The sequence below is a fragment of the Echinops telfairi genome, unplaced genomic scaffold (genome assembly GCF_000313985.2).
Source record: "Echinops telfairi isolate 266 unplaced genomic scaffold, ASM31398v2 ScPeMD7_5592;HRSCAF=6446, whole genome shotgun sequence".
In the NCBI taxonomy this organism is placed as follows: Eukaryota; Metazoa; Chordata; class Mammalia; order Afrosoricida; family Tenrecidae; genus Echinops; species Echinops telfairi.
The window spans coordinates 13,988,535-14,011,893 of NW_022109491.1; the positions used below are offsets into that span (position 1 = coordinate 13,988,535).

Genomic DNA, 23,359 nt, shown 5'->3' on the forward strand with positions numbered 1-23,359 from the left:
TTCCTGACTATCAGAATAAACATGTGGTGTTGTGAGTACAGGAAAACAAACACACAAACTCAGTGCCATGGCATCGATTCTGACTCATAGCAACCCTCTCAGACAGGGTAGAACTGCCCCCGAGTGTTTGTAGAAAGCCTTATATTTCTCCTGAGGAGAAGGGGGTGGTTTTGAACTGCTGACCTTGAGGTTAGAGCTCAATGTAGAAGCTCGGGGCTTCCGGTGAACACTGAGTCAGTGGTAATTAGTTATAGAAGCCATAGGCAAGTAGTGCAAGGAGGGACATCCAAATGAGTTTGCTCAGGGAGGAAACAACCACACGAGGTATTACAAACCGTGATGTGGGTTTGTTTTTTGCTCCTTGTCAGTTTGCATGATTTAATTTGACCTATCCATTACGGGCTAGTATTTGGAAATTCTTGGGCAGTCCTAATATTATTCGATCGATACATGCACTCTCTTTATAATTTTTCTGTTTCTAGTTATTTCTAGCTACCACTGTAGTAGTATGATATTTATATGTCTCCTCTGATTGATGCTGTCTGGTATTTCCGGGGCAGCTCTAGTCTACAGGTGAGGAGACGGCGACTCAGAGATGAGAAGTCGTTTGTCCACTTGTACTCTGTTTCCCTTTCTCATCTGAAGCATGAGTATGATCGTCTCTGTGCTCAGGCAAATTACAAAGGGGGTTTCCGGAAAGAAATTAATTGCACCGATGTTAGGAATCAACAAAAAGCAGCCACGTAGGGCTGAGGTATTTAAGCGGCCCAGCATTTCAACAGCAGCTCCCACACCTGGGCTGGAACCACAAAGGGGAAGAGATGGATTATGGGAACCTTGAGGCCTGAGAGGAAACAGCAGGGCTGGTGCGGGCCCTCTAAGGAGGGAGACCCTGCACTGGATCTGTAGTGGTGACGGGCCATGCCCAGCTGCTATTGAGGGACAGAAGAAACGAGAAGTGGGAGCCAGCTGCTTCTGGAGTGATAGCAAGAGTGTCAGGGTGTCTTCGTCTTGCTTCCCGAGTTCCAGTTTTCATCTGGAACCTCCTGTTGGCCGGCACAAAGAAGGCCAACTGGCCAGGCAATCAGGAAATGGAGTTTGGAGAGGCCCACCCCCACCCCTGCAGAGTATGTATAAAAGGACAGGCTCCAAACTAAGGGTCCTGAGGGGAATAACTAGCACCCTACTATCATTTTCTCTTCTCTCAAATGGGTGGTGCAATCGTAGCTACCACATGGTATTATTATCGATGGTGAAGAAAGTCAAATATCTCAAGCGGGAAGAGCCCCGGGTGCATGGTAAGTGCTCAGAGAGAGTTGGTCTTGCCCCATGGAATGGGAGTCGCTTTCACTGTGCCCTGAGTAAGAGATCTGGGTGTCTCTGGAACTTGGAGATGGACACGGGTTGTGTGTCCGTAGTAGCACAACTGCTGGCCCAAGATAGGGCTGAGGAAGCAAGGGACACCTTCCGTGGGCTTTTGAAGGACAAGCGACCTCTGCGGGTTGTCTCTGATTCCCAAAGTTTAGCATCCTGGCTCTCCCAGCGCCTCTCTGGGGGAGCCAGGTCTGGATGCATGCTTTCTCGGTGCTTCCTGATGAGCACGCAGGGGAAGGAAGAGTCTTCTAGATGCAGCCCAGCAAAAAGTCATCTTGCAAATGAGGCACAGGGAGAGAGCAGCTGGGGGTACATAGTATTGCAGACCATCTGATTCGCTTTTGCTGCTAGTCCTTCTTGGAGGATGCCTTTTCAAATGACTTTGCTGGTTGCAACAGACCTGTGTTAAGCAGACAGAGCGGAGCCCACGTTCTTTCACCTGTGGAAGTTTTGCCCAGAGGATGCCCTGACATGACTCTGGGCCCTCTTTCCCAGGCATAGGGATCCCTTTGTCCCTTTCTGGTGGCAGAAGGTGGAAGACCCCCAGCTAAGGTGCCCACTGACTGACTGGGAGGAGGATGGGAGCAGTGGGTAGTGCAGAGCACTCAGTATCTGCCAGGGGCTGTTCTAAGGATCGGGTCTCTAATAACTTACTTAATCCCACATCAACCTCCATGAACTGTGGTCCAGGAGTCTCTCTCACATCATAGCAACCGTGTAGGACAGAGTAGAATAATACCCCCACCCCCCACCCCCAGGGTTTCCAAGGCTGCAGTGGCCACAAGCAGACAGCCATATGTTCCCCTAAAGAGTGGCTGATGCGTTCGAACCATTGACCTCTCAGGTTGGCGGTCAGTGTGCCACAAGGGCCCCTGCAGCTTCCATCTTTCATGAGGGGATGGTGGGAGCCACCCTTTTCCAGATGAGGTGTGAGGCATGGGGAGGCTGAAGAACATGACCTGGTTTTCGCCACGTCTTAGTTTGGATTTCTCCCCACAGGGACCTAACCCAGAGGGTAGTGGTTTCAAGTGCACCGGCAAAAAGGAAGGGGACTACAGGGGGTGTGAGTGGGTTGGTGGAACTGGGCGCCTTGGTACAGTGGTTAAGTGCTGGGCCACTGACCAAAAGCTAGTTGGTGCACACCGAACCTGTGGCTCTGCTGAAGAAAGACCTGGCGATTAGCTAGTCTAAAGAACACAGCTTTGAAAGCACTGCTTAAAAATAACGTAGGTGTCCTGTGTCTTTTTTTTGGGGGGTGGGGGGTGTGAAGCTGTGTATTCCCCATTCATCTGTGTGCGCGTATGCATACATGCGTGGGGGCGGATAGGGGAAGAATGGTGTTGATAAACAAAAGTAGGCCAGGTGTGTTATATGCATGAAAACACAGTAAGTGCACAAGGTTGCTATGACTCAAAATCGACTTGACCTCACCCAACAGCACACTGAGGCTCAACCCCATCAGGCCCCCCTAAGAGAATGCTCCATTTTTCTCACCAAGGGTCAGTGGAACTGGGATATTTACCCACCATTGACTCTGAAAGTTAGTGGCGGAGGCCTCTGAGCACAACCAGAAGCTGCCAGAGTCTCTCCTTGTTGGCAGCTATGGATGGGGAACTGGCTGGGCCAATGAAACCAGTTGTGGTTTTTGGTCCCTGGTACCTGGGTGAGTGGGAAGATGTTGGGTGATCCAAAATCCTAGTGACTTAAAACATAGAACTTCATCAAAAGTTACACTTGGGTATACAAGTTTAAATCAGAACTGTGTTTCTGAGGGGTTTATCTATCTTGGATTTTGTGTATCAAAAGATCTTACCAGGACCAATGTACATACGCAGGTCTAGCAAGATTACTGCAGTAACACCAAGGCCATAATAGTGGGAGGAGGAGATTTTAAAGATGTAGAGCATAGTTAGGTGTTTCGTCATCGCTCTACTGCACTCTGGTTGTATCATCCTTTCCATATGGCCCTTCTGTGAGGGACTGTCCAATTATGGGGCTTTGGGTCTCCACTTTGCTATGCTCTTTCACATCAATTTGATTGCTTGTTTGTGAACTTCTGATACCTATTCCCGTCTACACCTCATGATCACAGAGGTTGGTGTGCTTCTTTCTTCTGGGCTTTGTTGCTTCCCAGCTAGATGGCCGCTTGTTTAACTTCAAGCATTTAAGGCCCCCAGACACTCTATCATTTAATAGCTGGGCACCATCATCTTTCTTCACCACATTTGCTTATGTACCCATTTTTCCTTCAGCAATCTTGTCGGGAAGGTGAGTATCATACATTGCCACGTTATTAGAACCAACCATTCATGTACTGAGGTAGGTAGAAGCCCAAAGTCCATCTGCTTCCTAGCTTGTTAATATATACTAATAGTATTATATATTAATATAGAGATATATTAATATGTATATACATAGATAAATATAGTAATGGAAGTAATGATTCCCTGAGGGTACAGAATAGAGGGCAGGAAAGAGGGGAAGGGAGAACTGATAGCAATGATGATTGTACACCCCCATTTGAAGGAAATGAAAATCAGAATTATAGGTGAATGGATTCATTGGATGGTGTAAGCTATGGCAAAAAATATACAAACCAATAATAACAATAATAGTAACCTTATTAAGGGTTCAGGGGTTTGGTAGGGTGGGGGCAGGAGGGCATAAAAGGGAGCTGATATCAAGGAGTTAAAGAAAAAAGAAAATGGATTATAAATGATGATGGCAACAATTGTACAACTCTGCCTGATCAATGGACCTATGGATTGTAATAATATCTCTAAAAGCTCCCAGTAAAATGCTCAAAAAATAGGAACTGCAAAGTATGAAAAATAAATAACCCTGTTTATCAAGAGTAGAATCATTCAATGGCAATGGGTCTGCATTTTTATTTGTGTAAAATTCTCATCTTTTAAATAAGTAATCTAGGTTTAATAGAGAATGTTTGTAGGGAAACAGGAACCTGCAAGAAGAATGAGAACACCGCTTCTCCTGTCTAGGAAAACCTGTGCAGATTGGTGTATTCATATCTGCGTGTGTTTCACAGCATAAAATGTGGAAGTTATTTGTTTGATTTCGTTAAAATTGAACTTCTAGACCTAGTGGATGTCTTGTCTGAGGGGGAGACTTCCAGAATCACTTACTATTTACATTTGTGGAATTCTTGCTAAAATAGGGGTATTTATGGTGACATTGCTTATGGTTAAGTGTTTTCTGAGTGCCATCAGGAAGAGCGGTGGGCAGTTCTGTGCCATGGTAAAGTTCAGGTGGTGTGTCCAATTCAGTGTGGCCTGAGTGGTGAGCTACTTCTAGCTTCCTAACTAGGAAAGGGGAGCCAGTGGAAGGGAATTGACCAATGGCATCTTTTTGCCCCATCCTAGAGGTCAAGAGTGATCCATCACATCATGTACTGGGATATATCTCCAAGTAATCTATAAAATATCTTATATATACTTTTTTTGGGTAAAGGCTAAGTAGGTATTATTATTTCTGTATTCTTCAGACTCAATAAAACTCTTAATAAAAGAGTGTCATTTTATTCACTGTGCAAATACACAATGATTAACTCAGTGGTTCTCAACCTTCCTAATGCTGCGACCCTTTCATACAGTTCCTCATGTGGTGGTGAACCCTAAGCATAATATTATTTTGGTTAATACTTCATCACTGTCATGTTGCTACTGTGATGAATCGGATGACCCCTGTGAAAGGGTCGTTCGACCCCCAGAGGGCTCGCAACCCATAGGTTGAGAATCGCTGACTTAGCTGATGCTAAAATTCTTGGGAAATTAAAGATGATCTTAAAACGATGTGCATTTTTACATTGTAGTTGAAGGTGCAGACCCCAAGCAGTTTGCTTTGGGCCCCCATCCTGGTTCTTTGAATTATCATTTGTTGATCACTAGCAAAAATACTTTATAATCTTTTCCTTCCTCTTAGGAGAATAACGTAAGCCACAGTAACCATGGGTTGCAGTGAGGATTGAATGAGGTAATATACTAAGGCACCAGGTAGAGTGACAGGTGCATAAACACCTGTGAAAGTCCCTGTTGCTGTTATCTGTGGGCATGAGGATGGCTTTCAGTTGGAAATGATGGAATCCGAGACCTGATTTTTCTAGTCCTTTGCTTTCTTTCATTTTGGTGGATATATATTTCTGTCTAGAATCAGCAGTTCTCAACCTCTGGGTCACGACCCCTTTGGGGGTTGAATGACCCTTTCACAGAGGTGGCCTGATTCATAACTGAGGAACTGTATTCAAGGGTGGCGGCATTACGAAGGTTGAAAACCACTGGTCTAGATGACTGGTGTGGGTTTTCTTTGTTTTTATCAAAAATATCACCTGTTACTATGAACTTAAGTGTGAGTCTTATCCTTTTGCTTGGAAGGTCATGACCTTTCCATAGTCTACACCAGGTCTCCTCCGAGTTTTTAAACAGGGGGCCAGTTCACTGTCCCTCAGACCATTGGAGGGCCAGACTATAGTTTAAAAAAAAACTATGAACAAATTCCTATGCATACTGCACATATCTTATTTTGAAGTAAAAAAACAAAATGGGACAGCCCCCCCTCCCCGCGCAGGCCGGATAAATGTCCACAGCAGGCCGCATGTGGCCTGTGAGCCGTAGTTTGAGGACCCCTGGTCTACACATTCAGGCCTTATTGATTTCATAGAAATTTTCTTCCGTTGCATATGTGAGGATATCTTCTGTTGTCGTTGCTTGATGCCTTCTCAAATACCTCTAGTTCTTTGGTTGAATGTGCAGTCAGTTTTCTGTAATCTTCTTGATTTCTTTTATCTCTTTACTGCTGCTTCCTCTATTTTAGAGAGAGATTTGGGGAGAACTTACCAAATATTTTTAACCCATTTAAATATCATCACATATTTTTCACGATTTGGCTGTATGTTAGGCTAGTGCATAAGGACTGATTCTAGTTGGGTAGATGGTATGATCTAAGTACTTGGCCAGTCTATACTCAAGGATTTTATGAGTCAAAGTCAGGGACCATGAGAAGGCGGGGGCTGCAGCTGACAGCTTGGAGTCAAAGTCAAGCCTGTGAAGGCATACACATGGAGATTCCTGCCATCCCTGTGTGATAGTTACAGTTGTCTGTCAACTTGGCTGAGCCCTGATTCTTAGTAGTTTGATAGTAGGATATAGTTCGGTAGTTGTGTCATGATGGAGTGTGCCCCCCCTTCTTCCCATGATATCTGATATAAGGTAATTACCCCATGAGAAGACTTGATTTGAGCAGTTGATAAGGAGTTTCCTTAGATGTGTGGCCTGCATCCAAGATTTATGGAGTTTCTGGGAAAGTTCTATAGCTATTGGCCCAATATGGATCCTGCACCTGGATCATCATCATCTAACCTCTTGTTCTTTGAACTTGAGTTAGAGGCCTGCTTTATTGTCTAGTGATCTTCAAGTTTCTTTATTGTCTGCAGCCTATGAGTGAGTAACGTGCTGTCTTACATGCAAACCTTGCATTCACCAGCCTCTACAGCAGTGGTTCTCAACCTTTCTAATGCCTCAACCCTCATGTGGTGGTGACCCCCAACCATCAAATGATTTTTGTTGCTACTGCATAACTGTAATTTTGCTATGGTTATGGCTTGACCCCCAAAGTGATTGTGACCCACAGGTTGAGAACTGCTGCTCTACAGCAAGCAGCCTGCCATGCTGATCTTGGGTTTATCAGTCTCTGCAGCTGTGTGAGTCATGTAAAGTTTAAACCTAACCAAGAACTTGGGACTTGCCAGTCACTAAGCCTTTTCCTTGAAATAAAATTTTCTCTCTCTCCATACACACACACACACACACACACACACACAAAGCTTCACTTAAGGAGCCCTGGTGGTGTAGTGAGTTAAGTATTGGGCTGCTTACTTGAAAGGTCAGCAGTTCAAAACCACCAGCACATCCACTGGGGAAGCATGAGACTTTCTACTCCATTAAGGATTCAGTCTTGGAAACTCACATGGGCAGTTCTACTCTGTCCTGTAGGGTCATTAAGAGTCAGAATAAACTCAATAGCATTGAGTTTGTTTGGTTGCTTTGATTTTATAAACCTCACTGATTTAGCTTTTCTAGCGAACCAATCCTAAGATACCCTGGTAGAGAATTTAGGGACTTTCATGACAAATCGTAAACTAAGTTTTCACTCAAAAGATCAGAAAGTGAAGATTACAAAGATTGACAAGTCTGTCCAGGTCACACATTTGACTAGCAGTAAAGCCGGTACTTAGGCTTGAACTCTGACTCCAAGCTGATTGCCCTTCTCTTTCTTGATTCTTGATACAGTATTTCATAAAAAGCATTGTGTGAATTCATAGAATATCAAATAAACAAGACCATTGGATATTTACAGCACCACAGCCTCCAGGACTAAGGAGCCATGAAGCAGATTTGATAAGGAACAATGTTGTAGTTGAGTTAAAAGTGAAGGTAAAACACTCAGTTGTGAGATATAGTGGGTGCAAAGTTACGGGAATTGGAATGATAAAATATGAGGGACTTCAAAGAGTTTGTGGAAAAAATGACATGAGAAGATTATGGGATGTCTCCAAGGTGAACCAGAGACATACACCATAAATGCATGAATGAATTTGGGCCTTACACCTAATTCTAGCCTCAATCCAAGAACAATAGTTCTTATGACACTTCCCTGCTTGCTGCTTGACCTCTTGAAGCGATCACTTAAGATACAAGTGCTATAGCAAGAGGTGGCGAAGAAGCTAGATGGTGGGTGCATGTCTATCGTAAAAGAAGAGAGTCTAACCCTTAAAGTTTAAGACCCTAAACCTTAGGGTCTTAAAAGCTTGCATTCAAACAAGCAGTCATCTAATTGGGGGCATCAGCTAAGTCTCCTTGGAAGAAGTACACCAGCCTGTGTGATCCAAGGATTGTAAATAATTCAAATCTAAAGGAGGGAATGGCATCAGAGCTTGAATTGTGAAACCTGATTTGCAGAAGGCCATGGACAACAGTAGAAGTTCAAGACCTATTTGCTGGGTCCACACATGGATTAAGCCTCCAAATAGTCCCTTTCTATCATAGTTGAGGAGGGTGCCTATCCCTGTAATCAGACAGAGAGCATTGTAAAGTTGATTTTGACAGATGTAGTTAGGTCAGTTCAATTATTTGATGTCCCTTTTGACCCATTTTAAAGGTTTTCAGTTAAAAGAAGAAAAGTGAAGGGAGAATACATGTGGATTAAGCCCGTGGTGAATCCCCCCAACCACAATCCAGCATGTGAACAGCTTTGCTAACACAGAGACTGCATTAGAAAGTGGATTGTTGCAGATGTAGTTAGGTTAAAATTTAGTGCCATATAATTTGATCTCTCTTATGATCTATTTAAAGTTGTTCTACTTTTCATTAGTTTCTGCTCGCTTTTTTGATTGAGGCTTTTATCTGTTTCACTTTGTTGTTAGTGCTAGCTTTATGTTTTTATAAAATCATTTTATTGGGGGTTCGTACAATTCTTATCACAATCCATACATACATCAATTGTGTCAAGCACATTTGTACATTTGTTGCCCTCATCATTCTCAAAACATTTCCTTTCTACTTGAGCCCTTAATACCAGCTCCTCATTTTCCTCTCCCTCCCCGCTTCCTCCTCTTTCATGAACCCTTGATCATTTATAAATTATTATTATTTTGTCATATATTACACTGTCCAATGTCTCCCTTCACCCACTTTTCTGTTGTCCATCCTCCAGGGAGGCAGTTATATGTAGGTCCTTGTAATCATTTCCCCCTTTCTACCCCACCTTCCTTCTACCCTCCAGGTATCGCCACTCTCACCACTGGTCCTGGAGGGGTCATCTGTCCTGGATTCCCTGTGTTTCTAATTCCTACCTGTACCAATGTACATCCTCTGGTCTAGCCAGATTTGTAAGGTAGAATTAGGATCATAATAGTGGCGGGAGGAAGCATTTAAGAGCTAGAGGAAAGTTGTATGTTTCATGGTGCCCATGAACTGCATCAGGCTTGTGGTGACTCTTTCAGAAGTAAATCTCCAAGTCTTTACACTGAGGTTCCTATTAGTGGACTAGAACCTCCAATCTTTAGGTTAACACATGAGCATATTAACCATTCCCATCACACAGGGACTCCTTCATCAAGATTGGAAAATTGTTATGCCCCCATATGGTTTTCCCACGATCCCTCTGCTCAGTCTTCTTTACCCATGGCAACACTAACTTACATTATTTCAACCCCCAAATCAAGATATAAAACAATCCTACACCAAGAAAGTCCTCTCATATTTCAAGTAGGAACTGTCTTAATTAGCATGTACCACATAGGGAAATAACAATTCTGACTTTGACCACCAGAGATCAATTAGGCCTTGGGTTGAACTTCAGAGACATGGACTCAACATCATTGTTTTCTTGTCTTCTTTGGTTGAACATAATTTTTTTGAGATCTACCCATGTTTCTGCATCAATAGGATGCTCACTTGTTCTTGGTTAGTAGTATTCCATTGTGTGAACATGTATAGGTTCATCTAGTCCCTTGTGAGCACCTGCCTAATCCCGACTCCAGAGCCCCTCCCTCCTCTGATGCCCTCCTCTCCAACAGCTTCTGAATCAGCTTTCTCTCTCTCCTCTTCCTCTCTGCTCTGGAGGCATACAACCAGGTGGTTGAGGGAGTCAGGGAGTTTGTGTGCTTGTTCACTGATGTATCTTCATGCGGAAGACAGTGTGTGACAGGTGGAAGGTTCTGGGTATTTGTCACATGAGTGAATGGGTGAGTGGTTCAAAGCCTAGCAAATGTTTTGAATCATGTTGCAGTCTAGCCTTGGGCAGTTCCTTCCAAACAATTTGACACTAGAGTCCCTTCCAGATTGTTCACTCCAGATTCAGCCATCTCAGCGAAGCTCTCCATGAAGAGAAAGATTCATTGGAAAGACACCGTGGGTAGTTTCTTATTGTTTGTTGTTGAGAGCCACTGAGTCGATTATGACCCATAATGAAGCCTAGGCACAGCAGAAATGACACTGCCCAGTTTTATTTTTTGCATACTGGCACTACAGAAACAATACTTCCCAGTCTTGTTCCTCTACCTGAGCCCATGGTTGCAGGCACTGTGCCAGTCCATCTCCCTGAGGGCCGTCCTCTTTTTAGCTGCCCCTCCACTTTAGCAAGCCCGATGTCCTCCTTCAGGGACTGGTCTCTCCGAAGGATATGTGCAAAAACTGTAAGACGAAGTTTGGCCATCCTTTGGGGGGCACTCTGGACGTGCTTCTTCCACAACAGATGTGTCCATTCTTTTAGCCACCCGTGATCCTTTCCATGGTCTTCCCCGGCAGCACAATCCAAACACGGATTCTTCTTCCGTGTTCCTTTTTCAATGTCCAACTTTCTAGGATACACCATTTTGCAGCCTTGTGTTTTTATCCTTTAAATATCTTAACTGATAAGTTAACTTTTATGTAGGTGATGGTTACAAGAACCTAGCTGCTTTCTTGGCATTGGCCTTTGGTCAGTGATTATTTCATCCAACTATTGGGAACCCGGGAGCCAAGAAGTACTCTATCTCAGAGTCCTGCATAAAATTCCACCACCTTGACATGGCAGGACTTCCACCTGTTAGCAGTGAAGAATGAATTCACGGTACCGAAGAAGAATGCGATATTATGGGCGCGTCTTCTGTGAGCAGGATCTCTGCACTCCTCTATGTTCCCTGTAGCTGAGACCCTCACGGGGTCCATGCATGGGCTTCAGAAGGGTTATGAACCCCTGAAGTCTTCCCAAAAGTCTAGGCAATGCAGCTGCATGTATTTTCTTGAGAACATTAACCCATTGGCATTGAGTCAGTTTTAGCGCCTAGCAACACTCTAGGGTTGCTATCAACTAGGGTTTCCAAGGGTTTCTGAGGCTGTGAATCTTTATAAAGAGCAGAGAGATTTATCATTTTCCTTCAGAGAGACTGGTGAGTTCAGAGTTCTGACCTTGTGCTTAACAACTCCCATGGGTGGGAGACTGGGATTTCTCACCAGATGTTTAGAAGGGCCTCTGTATCCTTAAAATTGAAAAGTCCTACCAGTATCGACATCTTTTACTGATTCTTCTGGTTAATGACTTAGGTATCTCAAGTCCAAGAGGAGAAAGAGAGGCGTGTGGATGGCCTCTGAATCCTGAACTCTAACACTGTCCTCCCCCACCCCGGAGGTTGTCCAGTCACGAGTCCTTTCTGGAACTTATTTTCCTTCCGGGTGACTTGATGGTTGGGCTCGGTGGCCCTATGCGTTCCTCGCCCTGTCTACTTGAAGGATGTGGCTCAGCTATGCGGGGGCACTCAGAGAAAGAAGCAAGGCTTATCGGGCTTCTAAACTTCGTAAGAAACTAGACTTAAAAGACAATGGACTATTTTCTATGAACTTTTGGAAGCACTCCCTCCCCTTCCCACCCGCGTGTGTATTCATACCCATACATAGGAGGGTGTGTCCAATAATAGTGCTGCTAGGGTTTCAGCTCATGCCGGCATGGGTTTATTCCAACACAAAAGGTCTTGGAACATGTTTCTGAGATCAGTGGATGACTGCAGACAAGTCCTCCCACGAAGAACACCTGTCTTCATCTTATCAAGGCACCTTCAAAAAAGAAAACACTTTATGTTCCAGGCGCACGGGGGGGAGGGGGGCGCAATTATCTTGAGGTGACGGCTAATTTAAAATTCTTTTAAAAACTGAAGTGCACATCTTTTCCAGATCCTTGAACATTTTCAACAAGTTTATGGAATTTCTGCCGCATATCAAACAGCAGATTCTAGATGGATCTAGCATCGTGAGGACGCTTGGAGAGACCTCAAAGATAAACTCAAGGTTCAGAAAGTTCCAGCGACTGCTCTCTGAGATTCCACAGGGGTACTGTAGGTGCCCTGGTGATGTCGTGGGTTCAACATTGGACTGCTAACTGCAGAGTCGGCAGTTTAACCACCAGCTGATGACACTTTTTGCTCCCAGGGAGATTGACCCCAGAGTGCAGTCCCACTCTGTCCTATGGGGTTCTGATGAAAAAGGGACCCAGTGGCAGTGAGATGTTTTTTCATGTATTTATGTATGTTGGTAAATGAGCAATCTCGTTAGGTGTCTGTGAAGAACACAGGAAGTTCAGGGGCCTGTCCTGGGGAAGTTGCAAGCTAATTGAAACCTGCGTTGTTGAGGAAAAGGCCAGGACCTTTGCATGAGGGATACCTCCCCTCCCCCTATCTCCCACCCTCCACCCCATGGCAGTGCACCTTCTCATCCTTCAAGGCTAACACAGGTTGTTCGGTGAGAATTTTATTGGGAAACCTTATCCATTCACCCTATCACCGTTTTGTTTCCTAAACGCTAATACTTTTTTAAAGGGGCACAGTTTGAGTCCGTGGAGCATGCCCAAACTGGCATTTTGATGTGGTCACGTGGTGCAAAATCGAAGAGTGGAAACCAAAGGTTTCTACAATTTTGTTGTAAATCCTTTTCGACTCACCCTCACAGGTATACAAGAGGGCTACAAAGCATGCGTGGAAGAATGGTGTTAAAAAAGACTGGATTTGTTTCCCCAGGGCCTTTTTGAAGCTCCCTTATGTGAACTTTGTTAGTCATTTGAGATGGGGGCATTTATATGCTCCAGGGGGATATCTGTTACTACACTTCCACCTAGACATTAAAAGAGACTACACCCTTGGCAAAGTTAATACTGTAATTTCTTCTGGAAGTCGGCAGTTGAGAATGTCACATGCCTGAAACAGGAAAGCCCAGAACCATGGTGAGAGAGTTGATGGCAGAGAGCTTAATGGGGCCGCTTGCTCAGGCCCCACTGTATTGAAAGTTGCTGCTCTTAATTCTGTCCAGGGCTGGTCTGTGAATAATTACATGAAGGGATTGGACAGAAACATCACAGAGCTACGGAATGTCACCCCTGGGGCCTCACTGGAGACTGATGGGAACTCTGAGAGTTGATAATGGTGATCAAAGGGCACATATATTTAAAATACACAAAGGATGAGCTCAGAAATTATCTGCCTGCCAACTTAACTTCTCTACCTGGAACAAATTATCCAAAAATCAATTTGCAAATACCTTTGTGATAACAAGGTCTTGAGTAATAACCTGCATGGCTTTGTAAAGAGAAGCATCTTGCTTGACTAATCTGGTTAATTTCCTTCTCTGACCACATGGCCGGCTATAATAGAGGCAATCGGAAGTTGTCCCCTAAGATTTGCTTTGAGTCACACCGAGAAAATATTGCCCATGTCGGTTTCGTGGCAATTATTCTGTTTTCATAGGATCTTTGTTGCTAGGTAATTAATTAGGAGGGAGACAGGAATGAATCTCTTGCGCATCTTTCCCAAAGACCTCACCTGGGCTCCACATGGAAGCTCCAACTTGTATAGCTCAGGCATTCTCTGAGAAGCCGACCTCGTGCTGCAAAGGACCCACCTGCTCAACACACTTCCTGGTGCTGCCTCAGGAGTCCTTAATATGTTCATAAACATAATTATACCACTGGATAGATGATTTTATGCCTGGTAATTGGTTTTAATAAGATGTGAGATAATAAGGACTGAGTCATCTGTACAAATGACGTTCATTGTAGCACTGTTTCCAATAGCCGAAGTTGGAATAAGGTTTGTGACCAACAATTGGGGAATAACTAATATGATTGTCTGATGACCTGTTTTCTGACTATTAAAGATGGTGACGGTGAAGCTCACGCAGTAGATTATTAGCAAAGTTCAAAGCATGGAAAAAGAAAATAGAAGTACATTGGTTCTATGTGTTGTTGTAAACCCCAACAAACAAACAAACAGATGTGCTGCCATACAATTGATGCTGACTTACAGTAACCTGGCAGGACAGGATATAACTGCCCCTGGGCGTTGTAAGTCACAGGGGCTGTTCACTGGTGTAGAAAGCCCCATCTTTCTTCTGCAGAGCGGCTGGTGGTTTCGAACTACAGACCTTGTGGATGCCAGCCCAATGTGTAACCACTACGCCAACCAGGGCTCCTTTATGTTGTTGTAACGCCACAAAAACGGCATGATTTTATGAATAAAACCTGGAAAAGAACGTTCTCACTGCCACTGAGTCTTGACTCATATTAACCCTGCGGGACCGAGCAGAAATGCCTCCTTGGGTTTCTGATGCTGTGAATCTTTCTGGGAGCAGAATGCTTCATTTTTCTCCCATAGAGTCACTAGTGGGTTCAAACTGCTGACCTTGCTGTTAGCAGCTCCACATGTAACCCACCATGCCACCAGGGAGAAGGGAAAATGGTTGATCTATTAGGTGGTGGGAAGGGTTATATGTTTCTTCCTTCTTGTGTTCTTGGTCCACTGACTTTTTCCTTTTTACAAATTAACATACTCAGGTTGATTGTTATTGCTTTTTAAAAAATGAGTACTTCTATCTCTTGGCCTGGACACTCAGGTTCTCTCTCTCTCTCTTTTTAAATACATCCAAGTGGAGATAATATGATTGTTGGCAATCACTTAATGAAATCATGCATCTGAGATTTTCTGATAAATCAATCCATTGCCCTTCAGTTAATTCCAGCTCGTACTGACTCTACGTAGGACAGAGTAGAACTGCCCACCAGGATTCCAGTTTCCACCGGAGTGGACTCTCCTGTCTGTCTCCTGCTGCGTTTGAACCTCATACCTTTGGGTTAACAGCCAAGGGCACTTCACCACTGTACCACCAACACTCCTTTGGTTAATAAGGAGTATGAGACAACTGTTGATGTTCATGAAAATAAATCTACTGCCATAGAGTCGGTTCTGACTCATAATGACCCTGTAGGACAAAGTCGAACTCTTCCTTTGGGTTTCTGAGACGTCAAATGTTCACAGGAGCTGGCAGCCTCGTCTTTCTCCCACAGATCAGCAGGTGTTTTCAAACGGCCATCCTCGCAGTTAGCGGCTCAATGCTCAACGCTCAACTGTGATGCCACCAGGGCTCCTTAAGGGTTGCCAGATAGAGGCCCCCCGTAAATGCTGGTTTAAGTTCTTGTCTCTTTGTTTGAAGATGCAGGACAACTCAGAACACATGCAGGGTGATTCTGCATGAATCTTCCTGAACCCTTGATTCACACTTGGGCACTGGGACCAGGGACACACTTCCTGCTAGAATGAGCTTTCTGAAGTTGAGGAAGAGGCTTGCCACCATCCGTTTTCTACTTGGGTTCCTGTCACCAGTAGGGGAGAAGTTCCACTGGCAACCCTTGGGTTCCTCCATTAGAAATGCTCATAAGCCCCCCGGGTCCTCCCCTGGATTTCTATCCAAGCTCCACTGCAGTGAAAGCAATGTCTCCCTGGAGAATAGAAAGCAGAATAATTAACTCAGGGAGCTATGCAGGTTTCTGGAAAAATAATTTCCTCACAATTATCTTTTCCTTTAAATGAAAATGATCTGGTGGGTCAGGAATAAAATAATTGAAGAAATACTCATTTGGGCTATTACCTACAAACAGCTGTGAAAACTTAAACTGCTGACCTGAAGAAAACTTATGAGTGATGTGAAGAGGAGGGATTTGGGCTCTTTTTCATGGCTCTAGTCACATGTAGAATTTCCTGTACTTTTTTAACGCCATCTTCTGTCCTTGAATGCTTGCTTGCTACCCTCTAAACCACTTGTCTTTCATGATCCTTGGGTGATTTCTTGTCTTGCAGAGCCTCCTACACCCATCGCCCCCCCAGAATTGCTTGCTGTGGGAGCCACCTACCTGTGGATCAAGCCAAATGCCAACTCCATTATCGGCGATGGTCCCATCATCCTAAAGGAGGTGGAGTATCGCACCACCACAGGCACCTGGGCTGAGACCCACATCGTTGACTCCCCCAACTATAAGCTGTGGCATCTGGACCCCGACGTGGAGTACGAGATCCGAGTGCTGCTCACACGCCCTGGCGAGGGGGGCACGGGACCACCTGGGCCTCCCCTCACCACCAGGACCAAGTGTGCAGGTAAGAGCCTCCTTTCGAATTCTGCTTTGAGATGCTGGACAGCAGCTGTTGAGTGGCTTTCCTTTTGGCTCTCTCTCTGCCCCCAGCATTCCTACACTGTCTTTGCCAATATGCTTCTTGCCACAGGGAAACCATTCATTGTCTGGGACTTGTCTCAGTGGGTGTTCTAGTGCCGGCTGTGATTCTAAGTCTCTAGATCCTATCAGTGCCATGGGAAGGGTTCCAGTTCTGATGGTGCCTCTGGTGGGATGCTGCTTTTATCTCTGAGTTCCTAGGGCCATGTGTACGTGGGAGGCTTCCTAGTGTGGACAATGGCTCTGAGGGCTCCTGCCTCTAACTGTATACCCTGAAGGCCCCTGGTTTTGAATGTATGCGTGGATGGCTCCTGAAGGTCTCCTGACTTAGACCAGGTCCCTGAGGATTTCTGGTTCTGGCTTTGTGCCCCAGAAGTTTCTTATTCCTACTGGGTCCCTGCAGCTCCCCAACGTGCACCTGCTAACCTAAAAAACATTGGGGTCTGGCTGTGTTCACAAAGGTTCCCTATGTTAATTTTGTTTTTGAGGGGCTCCTCGTACCAGCTCTCTTATGAATGCCTCCCGGGTCTGAATTGTCTCTTGATGGATTCTGGAACTGCCTTTCGGCAGAAGAGCTTTCTGGCTCTGTATGTCCCCAAAGGCTCCGGGCTGCTAGTTGGGGCTGTGTCTCAGAGGTCCTTTGTATTTCATTATATCTCGAAGTCCTCCTGGCTCGGTGTACCCTGAAGGCGGCTGGCTCCCACCATTGCTCAGAGGTTCCTGGAGCACATTCAGACAGAGCCTGCTGGCTGGGCTGTGTTTCCCAGGGCTGTTTGCATCCCTGAGAGTTCCTGGCTTGTCCCCTCTTTCTAATAAGGGGCTGTTGGCTGCACTTGTGTTTCTAACTGCCTCCCGGAGATGTTTCTGGCTCCACGTTCAACTTTAGAAGCAAAGAGAACTTGGATTTATTTTGCACAAATGACATTGTTTTCATTTTCTTATTTCCTCATCTGAATAATCAACAGATATAAGTGCTCTTATCTCATGTGTACACAAAGGAGTAGGAGGTAAGTGGCTTTAAATTGCAGGTGCCAAATCATAGAACTGGACAGGGGCAGGGTTTGCTCTCAGGTTGTCTGATAATGTTGGGCTTTGACTTTGAGCCGCCCTGGGAGGAGTCAATGCAAGCCAAGTGAAGTGCCATGGGCTGGGTGTGCAGAGCTGGCTGAGGGCGGGGGCTGCAGTATCAGTGGCAGGCTCAGGGAGGTAGGCAGTATGGGCACTGGCTTCTCCAGAAAAGGAGTCCCTGATGGCTTTTGGGTGGGGAGGAGAAGTATCCATCCCTGTAGAGTGGCCTCTATGGAACAAGAAGCAAGGGGAAATACAGTCCATTGTCTGCAGTGCAACACAGGCATCCCTGACAATCTCACCGCCGTACCAAGTTACCCATAAGGCATCTGGCAGCTGGTCATACTGTGGTGGTTTTGGTTGCTGTGGTTTTTATTTTAAGCTTTCTTGAAATGTTTCCCTGTCTCCACGCAGCTACCTCCGTGAACATGCATGTCCAATTTTGAACCTGATGGTCTTCTTTACCATGAATTCCTTAAAGCCCTGAGAATGTGACTTTTTTTTTTTTAATTTGGGGACATGAAGCTAAGAGTAGGGAATACCAAGGATCATTTTATGTGGCTGCTTCCTTGTCTATTCCCAAAGGCAGGTATACTGAGAAACCTTCCATGGAAACTGGAAACTTGTATGCTGTAGTGCAATGCTTAAGACTGAGCAGTTACAAACAGGTAGGGGAGAGGAAGAAGGCATAGAACACTTGTGGTGGAGTGTCGGGTCTCCCTAGGTTCTTAGGAAACCCAAACAAGATGTCCATAGGCTCTCTGTGTTGAGTTAATGCATGTGTGCAAACAGCATCAGATCATAATTCAAGTGCCCGGGTTCCCTGTCATCAGATTCTTCTTTCCACTGTTTCCCCTCGATGACTTATGGCAGCATTTACAAGGCTAGTTTTGCTGTGCATGGAAGGAATTGGCCATAATCAGTAGAGATTTTTTTGGACCCGTCTCTCATGTGTATCTTCTTGAGACCATGTATATGTGTGCAGGTGTTGTGGTTGTTGCTGTTTTTAACTACAGCAATTACAAATGAAAAAACATTTATGGTTTTTAGTTGCACTGAAGATGCTGGGAAAAATAAGGCCCCAGGAATGGAATACCAGTTGACATGTTTCAACAAGGAAATGCAATGGTGAAAATATGTGCTGGCTTATGTGAAGAAATTGGCAAGACAGCTACCTGGCCTCCCAAGTGGGAAGAGACACAGACTTGTACCCATTCCAAAGAAAAGTGGCCCCAAAGAATGCTCGAAAAATGGAACAGTAGCATCGATATCACATGCAAGTAAAATATTGCTGAAGTTCATCCAACAACAGTTGCCGCAGTCCACTGACAAGGAGCTGCCGGAAGTTCAGGCTGGACTCAGACGAGGTTGTGGAACAAGGGGATGTCATGGCTAATGTCATGTGGATGTTGGCTGACAGCAGAGAATATGGAAAGAAGCTTCCTTGTGTTGTATTGACTATGCCCAGGCATTTGACTGTGTGGATTGTAACAAACTGGATCTCCTTGAGAAGAATGGGCATTCCAGAACCTGTACATGGACCAAGAAGCAGCTGTGTGAACAGAACAAGGGGATGCTGCCTGGTTTAAAATCATGAAAGGCGTGCATCAGGGTTGGACCCTCTCAGCAGACTTATTCAGTCCGTATGCTGAGCAAATAAGCGGAGAAACTCCACTCTACGAAGAAGAATACAGCTTCAGGGTAGGGGGCAGGCTCACTAACTACCTTCCATGCGCAGATCACGTAGCCGTGCTTGCTGAAAATCAAGAGAACTAGAAGTTCTCCGATGAACAAAGAAGACAGCCTCTGGGGTGGGTTACACTTCAATATAAAACAAACGTTCTCACAATAAGCGACATCACAGACCAGTAAGCAACATCATGATAAAGGGAGAAAAGGTTGAAGTTGTCAAAGATTTCATTTTACTTGGGCCTACCATCGATGCCCTGGAAATATCCGTCAAGAGTTCAAAGTCTTGCATTGGGCAAATGTGCTACCAATGACCTCTTTAAAGGGCTGGCGAGCACAGCAGTTAATATGAGAAGTGGTCCTCCACCGTGCCATGGTATGTTCAATCACCTCATGTGCATGCGAAAGCTGAATACTGAAAAATGATGAATTTCTGTCTTTGATATGGTGGTAGTGAAGAATGTGGAATATGCCAGAGACACTGAAGAGAACAAAGAAATCTGCTTTGAAAGAAGACCCTCAGCATGCTTCTTGCGCAGCAAGGATGATCTCCCATTCTTTGCACAAGTTTTCAGGAGGAACCAGTTCCCGAAGCAAGCTGCCATGCTTGGTAACGTAGGTGGTCAATGGAAACAGAGGAAGACCCTCAATGAGGTGATTTACACAGTGACTAAAGCAAACTCAGCCACAGCCTGGGCTGTGAGGATGGTGTCGGATTGGGCAGTGTGCTGCTCGGTTGTATAGTGGGTGGAGATTAGTTATCGTTGACTTAAGGACACCTAACACTACCTAAGGAAATTGTTCAATAAAAAAACCAGAGCTTATGTGGCAGACCTCAAAACTGACATCAGTGACCCATCAAGGTGTTGTTTTGATATGTGTTGTGTAGTCAGTGCTGAATCCTCATGATCGTTGAACCGCGGAAGAAGGCACGGCCCAGTCCTGCACCCTTTCACAATTGTGGCTAGGCAGGAGTTCACGGTTGTAACCACTATGTATTTTGAATATCATCCAGCCTGGCAGGATGAGCCATGGCCACTACTCTGTGATGCTCCCTAGGGTCCTGACTGACTGATTTGGGGGAATGAATTGTCATGTTTTACTTGCTAGTCTGCCTTTGGAAGCTCCATAGAAACCCGGCCACCCTCAGTGACTCAGCTGGTATTGGAAATAACGGTGACATCACTTCCAGCTTCAAACGGATGGATAGGTGGTGGTAAATAAGGATAAAACAATAAAAAGACCCAAACCACTGCCATTAACTTGATTCTGACTCACAGCAACTCTACAGGTCAGGGTAGAACTGCTCCTGTGGGTTTCTGAGACTGGAGCTCTTTATGGGAGTAGAACGCCTCATATTTCTCCCATGGAGCTGCTGGTGGTTTTGAACTGCTCACCTCCTGGTTAAGAGTATAGTGCGTAACTCATACCTAATAAAAAGAGTTATACACATGCTCTATGGTTAAAGAGTCCATCAATACAACTATACCTCTGATGCCTGACCCGGAATAAGACCTGTAGTATGGATCAGAAGGGTTGTCTCCTAGGAGCTATTGGGAAGTGGTGGTAGGAAGTGTTTAAGGAATTCGTGGGCAGTTGAAGCACCAGATAAGGTGACTATGACTGAGGCACACACAAGCTAGCCTGGGGACACAGGTGAATGCTTGAGGCCGGTGGATTGTGTGTGTTCTCACATGGTTCCAACGACCTGTTCCACCCAGGGCCTCTCCCCTCCTACCTCACACTTAACCAAACCAAATGGCTTCCTGTTCCATCAGTCATGTTGGAACCAATCGGTGCTTTCAAAACAAGTGTTGCAGCAAATTTGCAGTCATGTCCGTAAATGTCTCTGTCTCTGAAGTCCGTCACGGGTGGGAGAAGGAGGCTTGTTAACGTGGGAATGAATATTCCTTCGTAGGTTATTGAACCACTGTGATAAATAGGGATGTTCTTTTCTCGATTGTTTTCCCAAACGGGCCCTTAGTAAAAATCCTTAGTGAAACCTGACTATGGGCATCTTTCAATGGAAAAAAGGATCTGTTATGAAACCTTATCTCAACTTTGCTTTGCGATTGCCATCCATAAAAATAACTGACCTGATCCTGCTGGTCAGACCTCTTTCCGCAGGATATAAATGGGAGGGTTTCCAGTGTTTTTTGATCTTTATAAATGATATTCAGAGGATTTTAGCATCCCCCATGGACTTATTTGCTGATGATCATATCATACATTTTGAAATTCAATCGCAGGATTATCATCTCCATAAAATTTACAATCTATTGCAAACTATCACCTTGACTGTGAAATGGATTTTACATGTTGAGAACACCATTGTTTGACGACCACCATAAAAATTAAGAGTTGAAATACAGAGCGTGGTTTTATATTCCAAGAAATGTTGGTGCTTAAGTAAGTTACGGCTAACATCTCAACGACTCCACGTTTTGCAAAATGTGTCACCGAGAAGATAATGTTCTTTCCCACCCTGGCAATGATGGTATCGTGGTCTGTGCTTCGTAATTAATTTTAAAGAGACTCCTAAGGCTGATATCCATTTGTGGCTGTTGCTTGTGGGGGTTGATGGTCTACGTTTTCCTCCTCCTCCTTTCTATTCTATTATTAATCACGCAGAAATTGCACTCATTATTTTACAAAACAGAAAATGAGAGAGTGTGGAAGGTATAATTTCTACCTAGAGGAATTTGTAGTCTTGGTTAAATTTCCAGCAAGACAACTTCCCAGGGTGTAACACATAAACGTGAAGTTGAGTGTGGAAAAAGAGCCCACGCCGTGGAAGAAACCAGGATGGCCTGGAAAGAGCACTGTTCTTAGGGTCATCTAGGCCTGGGGGTCTCAAACTGTGGGCCACGGACCTCCAGCATCAGCATCACCTGGAAACGTGTCATAAGTGAACATTTCTCAGGGGCCACTTCTCAGCCTACTAACTCAGGAGCTCTGGGGATGGAGCCTATCCATCCGTTTGTGCTTTAACAAGCCCCGTGGATGATACTTTGGTGCCCAAGCTGAAGAGCCGCCCGGCACTGACACACACACTAACATGCCACTTTGGTAGTAGGCTCATCATACAACTTGATTCTCAAGGCAGCTCTGAGAGTTGGACGGCAGGGAAATAGTATTCTCTATTTGCAGGTAGGTAAACAGCATCCAGTCATTGGACTATGGTCACAAAGCAATTTGCCTTGTGGTCCCAGGACTTTCCTGCCCTGGGCATTGATGGAGTTGCCACGCTCAGTGATCTGCATCGACCAGTGTCTTTTAGGCTGTGTGAGTAAGAGGAACGGAAGACTGGTGTTATGGAAACCAGCTGAGAAGCGGTGGGTACCGTACACTAGAGTTTTAGTTGTTTCCATCAGACAGTTCCTGGGTCCTTCTTTGAGCCAACTCTGTGCTGAGCACTCTTGGCAGAGGCTGGCTAAGTAAGAACCCACTAGGAATAGGCAGAAGCTTGGCAACCGTGGAGCTACTCAGCCCTGGTACTTGCTACAACATAGACAATCCTGAAAACATTACGCTAAATGAAAGTAGTCAAACCCAAAAAGAGAAATACCGCAAGCTTGCATTTCTGTGAATAGACAGATAGCCAAGCTTATTGGTGGTTCCCAGGGGTGTTGAGGAGGGGGGGCTTGCCATTGCTTAGGACCTTGGCTCCAAATAGCACACGACACCCCTGGCTCTTCTCTCTTGATACTAGTGCGCTCTTCTTTCTGCTCTGTAAATGGCTCTCTTTGGAGCTTAGGATGCCAACACGGACTAAATCACCTCCTGGGGTTCTAGGCAGTGTGGTAGTTACATAATCTGGTATCAATTTGAGAGGATTATGAGTGAAGGGGTGGAGTCTGGCCTGTCAATCAAGATATAACCAAGGAGGCCTCTATGTGGGCATGGCCTTCTCCTGAGAATTCTGGGAAATCAGGTATTCCTTCTTGGAGGCAGAAGACACTTCTCTCTCTCTCTTCTCTCTTCTCTCTGGGAAACACTCTGCTGGCAAGGCTGACTCCCTATGAGACATCCCTGAGGAGAAGCCACATGGACCTACTCTGATGCAGCCCTGGGTGCTGAAGAAGCCATATAGAGACCCTTGCCACCCCTGAGATGCTTACAATGCCACTGGATCCAAAAGACTTCCAAACCATGGATCCAATGGCTTTCTACCCACTGGCCTGTGATCATC

The 23,359-nt window shown here is 45.1% G+C and overlaps 1 protein-coding gene across 1 annotated transcript in view; it reads left to right on the top strand.

The window, feature by feature from the left end:
• The window catches only part of LOC123522307 (receptor-type tyrosine-protein phosphatase T-like), a 262,234-nt gene extending 245,728 nt beyond the window's left edge, over positions 1-16,506 (top strand). Inside the window, exons 7-8 of the mRNA XM_045295497.1 lie at positions 16,043-16,336; positions 16,463-16,506. Coding sequence (XP_045151432.1) covers positions 16,043-16,336; positions 16,463-16,506 — 338 coding nt within the window. The remainder of the gene's footprint in view (positions 1-16,042; positions 16,337-16,462) is intronic.
• Positions 16,507-23,359: the final 6,853 nt, after the last annotated feature.